This window comes from Dromaius novaehollandiae, chromosome 26 (assembly GCF_036370855.1).
Source record: "Dromaius novaehollandiae isolate bDroNov1 chromosome 26, bDroNov1.hap1, whole genome shotgun sequence".
NCBI lineage: Eukaryota > Metazoa > Chordata > Aves > Casuariiformes > Dromaiidae > Dromaius > Dromaius novaehollandiae.
The window spans coordinates 6,856,225-6,865,390 of record NC_088123.1 but is presented as its reverse complement, the minus strand read 5'-3'; the positions used below and the strand labels follow the sequence as shown (position 1 = coordinate 6,865,390).

The 9,166-nt window shown below is 70.1% G+C and overlaps 1 protein-coding gene across 1 annotated transcript; it reads right to left on the bottom strand.

Annotated features, from left to right (window-relative positions):
- Positions 1-2,724: 2,724 nt before the first annotated feature.
- On the bottom strand, positions 2,725-8,533 carry DOK2 (docking protein 2). The gene is made up of 5 exons (XM_064497796.1): positions 8,353-8,533; positions 6,661-6,957; positions 6,391-6,487; positions 4,999-5,180; positions 2,725-4,927 (listed from the first exon to the last, which is right to left on the bottom strand). Exons 1-5 carry the CDS (start codon positions 8,413-8,415, stop codon positions 4,061-4,063), a joined length of 1,506 nt encoding a protein of 501 aa, XP_064353866.1. The 5' UTR covers positions 8,416-8,533; the 3' UTR covers positions 2,725-4,060.
- Between the last annotated feature and the right edge of the window lie 633 nt (positions 8,534-9,166).

Below are 9,166 nucleotides of genomic sequence, written 5' to 3'. Positions count from 1 at the left end.
GCATCCCTAATCCGCGGAGACAGTAATGAGGAAAGGAGCTGCCTCGGCAAAAGGAGCTGCCTCGGCAAGGCGGCGGGCTGCAGCGGCAGACCCCGGCCGAGCCCGGTGCCCGCAGCGCGGCCCCGAGGAGCGGCTGCTCCGGGCCGCGGGCTCCCCACCGACGCGCCCCCGGGGCCTCGGCTCGGCCGCCGTGCTCCTTCCCTGTTCCTCCCGCCGTCCCCGTGCCGGGAGACGTCCTCACCCCCTTTTCCTCGCTCTGCTCCTCCAAACCTTGCTGGTCCGGCCGTGCTCCCGGCATCCTCCGGGCTCTCCCCCCGGTCCGTGCCCTCCGGTCCCCCCTGCCCTTCCCTGCCACGAAGAGCGAGAGGGATGGAGGATGCGACCCCAAAAGCTTCGGACGAGTCTCTGTTTTGATTAGGCTGAGCTCCTAAATGATTTATAATCAGCATCAGACAATGATGACAATAACTCCCTAATCAGATTAAAGCGCTCTGCTCCGTCTGGGGCTCTGCGCTGCAATCTCCTCCACCCCTGCTCGCCGTCGGTTTTCCTTTCCCAGCTCCCGCTCTGCCCTGCTGAGCCCCGGCGAAGGGGTTTTCCAGCCCGGCTGCTGCAGCGGGACGTGACCGGGACGGGGACCGATGCTCCGGCAGCTCAACGGAGCCGGGAAGCGCCTGGCCCGGGACAGGCAGGGCACGGCATCCCCGGCTGCAGCCGCGGCTGTGCACGTCCCCTTTTCCACCCCAAAAACCGGGCACAGAGGTGGAGCGCGGTGGAGGCGGCTGGGAGGAGAGAGCGGCTCGTGCACGCTGCCAGCCGGGATTGCACCACGGAGCAGCAGCCAGGCCGGAGGACGGCACACAGAGAGCGTGTTAACACTGATTAATAATAAATAACCACCATAATGAGTACTAATTAATAATTGCACATCCGTAGGCAATTGATTACTGGTGAAGGGGATGATGCCGTGAGGAGTCCCTGCTGCTCCAGCCAGCCAAGCCTGCCTTCCCACCGGCCAGCCCCAAAATCGAACCGGGAAAAAGCTGGGGGAGCCGCAGCTAAAGAGCAATTCCCCCAAATGCGCCCTGCTGCCTCCTCCGCCCCTGCTCGGCTCGTCGCCGGCTGGTAGCGGTGCCGGGGCGGCCCGCGGGCCGGCACAACCGTGATCCCGGGGCTCAGCCGCCCCTTCCCAGCCGGCAAGCCTGCGCCGCTCCGATATCGCAGCAACAGGCTGCTCGGAGATGCTGCCGGCACAGTAAGCCCCATCCCCGGGGAGCTAGATGACAGCTGGATAAATAAGCTGCTTAGAGCCGGGGACTGAGCTCTGCAGTGCTTCGCCCTCTCCCTCGCTCCGACTTTCACTCCGTGCGTAAGCAGCTGCCCGGCGCTGGTGGCAGGGTGGCTGCGCCGGCGATCACCGGTTTGCTTTCGCGCCCGCGGAGCTCCGATGTCGCAGCTGAGCCCCCCGAGCGCTGCCCGGGAGGACGCCCAGAGCCGCCGGGGGGGACCGGGCCGGGGGAGCAGGTCCTGCTCGCTCCATCCGCATCCCTCCCCCTGCATCGCCCGCCAGCCCCGCGGTGCAGGAGGAGCAGCAGCTCGCCGATGCCCTGGGAATCCGCTCCCTCCGGCGCCGGGGTCACGTTAGGGAGCGGGAGCGAGGTCCCCCCGCGCCGCGCCGGGCGCTACCTGGGCGGGAGGCTGCGGCTGCTGGGGGTCTGTTTGTTTCCCAACCCCGGCAATTCCGCCTGTGATAGATAGATTGATACGGAGCTTTAATCAGTGTAATATATAAAGCACTTAATTTGCCTTATTAAAAGTCTGCACTTTGGATTTTCAGGATCCAGGAAATTAACTCAAGCACCTAACCATTTATTTGATTGAAAGAGATTATAAATAATTCATGCCTTTTCTTTCCCTTTGGTGGAAGACCCGCCGGGCGAGGGGGGAGGCTGTCCCAGAGCGGTGCCCGGCTTCGAGCCCTGCTCGGCGCCGGCGGCAGGGTCCCGTCCCGGGGACATGCGCTGGCCACGGCCCGGCCGGCTGCCGCGGGGGCGACAGGCGTCGGCCACGGTGAAACCGTTCTGCACACGGGTTCGTCACCGAAACAGCAGCTGATGCTCAGCCGGACCCTGACCTGGCTCCTCTGCAACACGTGTGTCCGAGCACAGCTCTTCCGCTCTCTGGTCTCTTTGCAAAGTGCAAAGAAGAATTATTGTGATTAATTAGGACTGTTCCCCCACCGAGAAGAGGCCCCCACCCCCCTCCCGGGCGGCCGCGGCGGTGCATCGCCTCCGCCGGCTGAGCCACCCACTGCCCCGGAGCCCCCCCGCCTCCCGAAACGGCCTCTCCTTCCGCCTCCCGAAATGGCCTCTCCTTCCGCCTCCCCGCTCTGCAGAGGTGCCGGGGGCCGAAATGCGCGGCAGTGCTCTGCCCCGCTGGGGCTGCTCCCGGTCCCGATCCCAGTCCCCGTCCCCGTCCCCGTCCCAGCGCCTGCCGGCTGCGGTGAGGGTCTTGCACCGTGTCCCTGCTCGGGGGCCGTTGGCTCCTCTGCGGCGGGGGGGACGGGGTGTTACAGGGCTGGAGATCCTCTTGGGGAGGAGGAGGAGGAGGAGGAGGAGGAGGAGGAGAAGCGATTAGCTCCGCACAAGTCAGTCTGTGTCAGGCCCGGTGCTGGGCTCGGCGTCCTGGGAGGAGAGGAGCCAGCCGCTACGATCACCATGACAATAAAGCTTAGTATTTCATTTATAATTCAGAGGCAGCTGGAAAGTGGTTTTATAAAAAAGAAAAAATTAAAAACCTAGCTGAGACAGTAGAAATTTATGCCACGGTACTTGCTGAGCGAGGAGGCAGCGTGACCTTCAGGCAGGGACGCTGTGCCCGGCCCGGCCGAGCCGCTCGCCGCCCAGCAGCCCCCCAAATCGGCCGCCGCCGGCCACGGGGTGCCGGCCCGGCCGAGCCCCGGGACAGCCCTCCACGCTGCCGGAGGCCCGGGGGGGTGGACGCGGGGGGGGTGAGAGCCTTGCAATGGGCTCGGTCTCTGAGCGTGGCCACGTCGCCGTCCCAGCAAGGCCGAGCACGCTAACATCAGCGCAGGGGTGAGGAAACCTGCAGGCGGGAGGGCTTTGCCCTGCAAGAGGCTGGCGTTAGCTGGCAAACTTGAGGGCCACGTTGTGCATCACCGGTCAGCCCTCGCGGTGCGTGCCGTGCATCGCCGGGGCTGTGCAACACCAGGAGCGTGTGTCGCCGGGGCTGTGCATCGCCGGGGCCGGGCATCCCCAGGGCTGGGCATCACCGGGGCTGTGCAACACCAGGAGCGTGTGTCGCCGGGGCTGTGCATCGCCGGGGCCGGGCATCCCCAGGGCTGGGCATCACCGGGGCTGTGCAACACCAGGAGCGTGTGTCGCCGGGGCTGTGCATCACCGGGGCTGTGCATCACCGCGGCCGGGCATCCCCAGGGCTGTTCATCCCCGGGGCCGGGCATCCCCAGGGCTGTGCATCGCCCAGCCAGCCCTCGCGGTGCAGGACGGGTTGGGTGGCAAACAGAGAGGGAAGAACATCCCCGGGTGCCAGCGGAGGAGGAAGGGTGCTGAGCGCGGAGCGCGGCCGGGCAGCGCGGGCGGGAGTGCGGCGTGGGCGCCGGGAGCGCGCGGGACCCCGGGGGGCGCCGGGCTTTGGGGTCCCGTCGGCCGCCCCCAGGCTGGCGGGGTCGGGACGGGCTGCGGGGTGCGAGGCCGGGGGGGGAGGCCGCGACTGGGGGGGTCGCGGTCCGCCCGGCGCGGGGAGCCGCAGCGGGGCCGCCCGGCGGGGGCTGCCGCGGGCTGACACTGCCCTCCAGCGGCGCGGCGCGGCCCCGGCGGCGGCACAGCTGGGCAGATGTGTCCCGTCCCGGCAGCGGCACAGCTGGGCAGATGTGCCCGGCCCCGCCCGCCGCGCCCCGAGGCCGCCCGCTTCTCCGGCCGCGGGTGAGATGAGCTGGGCGGCCTCAGCTGCCCGCCGGGGCCGGGACTCCCCGCTCCCGGGCGCGCAGGATGGGGAGAGCCTCTTCCTCCCCTCCTCCTCCTCACTGCAGGTTCCTCTTCCTCGCAAACTTGAGGGCCACGTTGTCGTACTCGCTGTCCCCCAGCCACTCCTTGCCCTGCACCGCGAAGGGCTGCTTCACCGGGACGGGCCTCTTGGGCACGGAGTAGTCGTCCCGCTGCGGGTTGTAGGGGTACTCGTGGCCCGGGGGGTCCTCGGGGGCCGCCTGCAGCCGCCAGGCCTCCCCCTTCACCTCCTCGGGCTCGTCGTACACGGAGTGGGCCGACAGCCCCTCCGGCTCGTCGTAGATGTGCTCCAGCCTGGCGGCGGGGGGCGGCGGGGGCTGCCGGCCTTTCCGCCCGCCCGCGGCATCGATGCTGTGGTAGAGCGGGTCCGGCGGCTCCGCGGCGCCCAGGAAGCCCCCGAACTTGCCGCTCGCCAGCGACTTGGCGATGGTGTCGAAGGGGACGGCGTAGTCGGCCTCCGCCGCCCCTTTGCCCGCGGGCTCCGGCTTCCTGCCCTTCTCCGGGGCCTTGGCGCCGGCGGGGCAGCCGGCCCGGCGCAGGGAGTCGCAGGGCTCGGCGTAGGGGCTCTCGGCGCCGCGCGAGGGCAGGAAGGCGCCCGCGGGGTCCCCGGCCGCGGGGCCCTTGGCTTTGGCGGCCGCCCTGTCTGGGCCTTTGGTGGCCTCGGCCGAGCCCCGCTCCTCGTGCTCCGGCGGGCGGCTGGGCGCCTTGGCGTGGCCGGGCGGGCGGCCGGCGTCGTCCCGCCGCGGCTCCTCCGCCGCCCGGCCCCGCTGCGCCTCGATGGCCGCCTCGATGACCTGGAAGATCTCGTTGCCCTGCCGCGTCTCGAACTCGAAGCTGCCTTCCCCGGACGCGCACCGCCGGCCGGCCTCGAAGGAGAAGGTCACCTGCCGGAGCGGGGGGTCAGGTCCCCGCGCCACCCCCCGTCCCCGCGTCCCCCGCCCCGGCGTCCCCGCACCTTGTCGCGGCCGAAGCGCCGCAGGAACCTGTAGGGCCAGCTGTAGAGCACCGCCAGCGTCTGCGCGTCCCGCAGCTCCAGCGCCTCCTCCTCGGCCCGCAGCAGGAACCGGCCCCAGAGGCGGCAGCGCTCCGAGGACTCGGTGGCCCTCACCGTCACCTCAAACTCCTTCTCCAAGCCGACTGGGGGGCGAGGAGGGGGCGTCCGTCAGCGTCAGCCCAGCAGTGCGGGCGGCTCGCGGTGGAGCCCGGGCACGGGGCAGGGCAGGGGTGTCCCGCGAGGCTGCCGGGCGCAGGGCCGGGCACGGTGGCCAAAAGGCGGCTCGGGGGGGGGATCAGCCCTGGTCTTGCTCCAGCTCCCAGCTCAGCCTTGGGGAGCGGAGCATCTGCGAGGGCGAGTGGGGACTGCCCTGCGTGGGTGCCGTGGGTGCCCGTGCGTGAGGGTGCACGCACCTGCATGTCAGGGTGCCCACGCCTGCATGTCAGGGTGCCCTCAAGCCACCTCCCCATGTGCGCAGGCGAGGGCAGGGCAGCCCAGCCCGACCCGGGCTTTAACCGAGAGCCGCAGCAGCTCCAGTGCCGGGCTTCCGCGACCCGCCAGCTTGGGAGGTCTGGGGACCTTGCCACCCCCCTCTCCCTGGCCGGGGCTGCCGTTTCACCAGGATCGCCACGTCCCCCTGCCCAGCACCCGCCTGAGCTCAGCCCTGCCGTGCTGCAGCAGACCCGTGACCCGGGGCCAGCGGTGACGGCGCAGCGGCGTCCGGCTGATACGGGCTCCGAGGCACCGGCTATCGCGCGGCAGCTCTGCCCTGCCAGACCGCAGCGCAGGAAGAGCACGGAGCGGCTATTTCCGACGCGGCTTTCCTCTACGCCGCTTGTGAGCCGCCGCGGCTGTTTCACACGCGGGGTGAGGCAAGCCACCCGGGCTGCGGCGGGGCCAGGGCGAGCCGGGCCTGTGCACGACCACCGCGGCAGGCAGCACCGAGCCTGCAGCCCGCCGGGCTTGCAGGAGGGACCGGCAGGGACGCACGGCCCCGGCCCGCGGCGCTGGGTGAGACATGCGTGCTGCTCCCTGCAGGGGAGGGATGCAGGGGAGCACTGTGCCCCGGGGCTGGGGAGGAGCCGGAGGAGGTTCCCTGCTTCCTTGCTCCTCTCCCCTGCCCATCCCTCCATCCCTCCATCCATCCCTCCATCCCTCCATCCATCCCTCCGTCCATCCCTCCGTCCATCCCTCCACCTCCAAAGCCCACGTCTTGCTCTGCACATGCACCCATGGATCCAGCACAGGGTGTAGCGCTGTCTCGCTGCGTTCGAAGGCACCCAGCTCCCCTGCACCCTCCCGCTTCCCGCGGCCCCATCCCGTCCCGCAGCCCCATCCCGCAGTGCTGCCCACCTTTGCCGCCGGAGCTGTACAGGGAGTTCTCCTCCATGGAAAACTTGCCATCCTCGGATTTCAGCATGGCCTGTTGGCCGTTCTTCCCCATCGCCGCCTGCTCCTCCCCGGGAAAGAGCGGCGGATGAGCGGCTGGCCGCCCATGCCCGGTGTCCCCTCTGCCCCATGGCACTGCCCCGAGCGGATCGGTGTCCCTGCGCGGGTCCCACATCCGCACCCCCCCGGTCCCCCCTCCCCGACCGCCCCCGCGCCAGCCCCACGCCGTCTCACGGGAAAGGCCAGCTCGCAGAGCTTCCCGACCCAGTCCGCCTCCTCCGCCACCTCCGCCGCCAGCAGGTAGCACTTGTCGGTGGTCTCCAGCAGGAAGGGGACGGTGTCCTTGGGGCCGCTGGTGTCACCGGGCGCCTCGGCCACGTGCACGCAGTCGCTCAGCCGGACGACCCTCCTGCCGCCCTCGCTCCGCCGCAGCCTCTCGGCGCTGGGCGGCGCGGAGCCCTCGAAGAGCTCCAGGCGGGCCGTGGAGCAGGAGCTCTCCCGGTACAAAATGCCCCAGAACTTCCTCCATCTCTGCCGGGGGGGGGGGGGGGGGGGGGACGTAGGGGACGGGTCAGAAGCATTCACCAGCTCTGCTTCGGCCTTTCGAGGCACTCTCCCTTCCTGGGGCTCGAGCACGAGCCCGGCCCCCAGGAGCATCCAAACAGCCTCTCCAGTGGGGCTCCTCCAGGGCACGGTGTGCCTCCGAGCATCCCCCCGAGCATCCCCACGAGCATCCCCACGAGCATCCCCACGAGCATCCCCCCGAGCATCCCCCCGAGCTTCCCTCCGAGCATCCCCCCGAGCTTCCCTCCGAGCATCCCCCCGAGCATCCCCACGAGCATCCCTCCTAGCATCCTTCCGAGCCTCCGTCTGAGCGTCCCTCCGAGCATCCCTCTGAGCATCACCCCGAGCATCCCTCCATCCCTCTGAGCATCCCCCTGAGCATCTGTCGAAGCATCCCCCCGAGCAGCCCCCCAAGCATCCCTCCGAGCATCCCTGCCCCGCACCAGGCTCGGCACCTCTCCCACCCTCGGCCCCACCGCTCGCCGCTGGCAGCCCCTGTGCAGCAGAGGGACCCGCGGCTGCTGCCCGGCACTGGCGGGCAACGGGACAGGGCGACGGGGACAGCCCTTCTGCCTGCTGCAGCCCCGCGGGGCAGAAACTTGACAAAAGTCAGGCTTGCGCCGGGGCCACGAGCCCCGCTAACCCCGGGGCAGCCCTCTCTCGCCTCTCTGCACGAGGACGGCTTCGGCGCCGAGTGGAGGAAAAAAGCAGCAGACTGTTGTCGTCTGCGGCGAGGCACCGCCGGCTCCCCCCGCGGCCCGGCCCCGCGGCCTTTTGAGCCCTTTCCCCCACGCACGGCAGCCGTGGGAGCGCGATGCAGCTGGTCCCGGCCGGGCGCGAGCCGGAGACGCCCAGGCAGCTCCTTCCCCTTCTTGCACAAGAGCGGGGGCCGGCGGGGAGCCGTTGCCAAACCCGGCTGTTATCGCCCGCCTGAAGCAATGGCGCGGGGGGTGTCGCGGCCGCTTGCACACCGGGCTCTGCGCCCGCTCAACACCCGCCCGGCACTGCAGGGCACCCCGGGGTGCAGCCACCCCGTTGCTCTTCGCAGGGCACATCCAGCGCCCACCACCCCCGGGAGCCTTCCCGCCTGCCTCGCGCACGGGCTTTGCTTCGGCAAAGGCTCCCCGGCCCGCTGCACCGGCCCCGCTCCTTCAGGTGCACCCGTTCCCACCCCGCGCGTCCTTCCCCGCACGGGAAACCCTGATTTCTGCCCCGGCAGCGCCGCGGGCTCGGAGCGTGCGTGCGAGGAACGGCCAAACCAGCCCTCTGCAAGATGGCGAAGTCGGGGCGCGGGGGCAGGAGGCAGAAGGCCACGCGCGGAGCAGCGCCGGCCCCCCCGGCGCCGGCCCGGCTCGTCCTCACCTTCCCGAAGGTCTGCTGCAGCTGCAGGTAGAGCGAGCCCTGCTTCACCACCGCCTCGTCCATCGTCGGGCCCCGGGCATCCTCCTGCGCCGCCCCGGCGCGCCCGTCCCCTCGCCCCCGCTCCTATTTCGGCAGCCCCCGGCCGCCAGCCCTGCCCTGCCGCGGCGCTGCCTTGGCCTCCAATCGCGCTGTCTCACCCTGTGACGCGCGGCCGCGGTGCAGATATATATTTTTTCATTTCCTACACATGTACGTTTTACACTCGAGCTTCCTGTATTTGCGATCTTACCAAAAAGGGCAGCCGTGGGCGCTGCTCGGAGGCGAGCGCGCACTCGTGCAGGGCACCCCGCGCCACTGCCGCAGAGCCATGCACGCCGACGCAGAGCGATGCACGCTGCAGCAGAGCCATGCACAGTGCTGCAGAGCGATGCACGCCGACGCAGAGCCATGCGCGGTGCCGCAGAGCCATGCACGCTGACACAGAGTGATGCATGCCGACGCAGAGCCATGCACGCTGCCGCAGAGCCATGCACGCCGACGCAGAGCAATGCACACCACAGTAGAGCCATGCGTGCTGCAGCAGAGCGATGCACGCCACCGCTGAGCCATGCATGCTGCAGCAGTGATGCACGCCACTGCAGAGCCATGCGTGCCGCGGCACCGCGGATGCGGGAGCAGCGCGTTTTGCCCATCCGTACGGGCTCAAGCCGGTGGGACCAGGGGGGGCACCATCACGGGCAAACCCCGTCCGTGCCTCAGTTTCCCTAGCCGGGAAATGGGGCTGGAGACGCCCCTCTGGGGCTGCGCAGCCGCC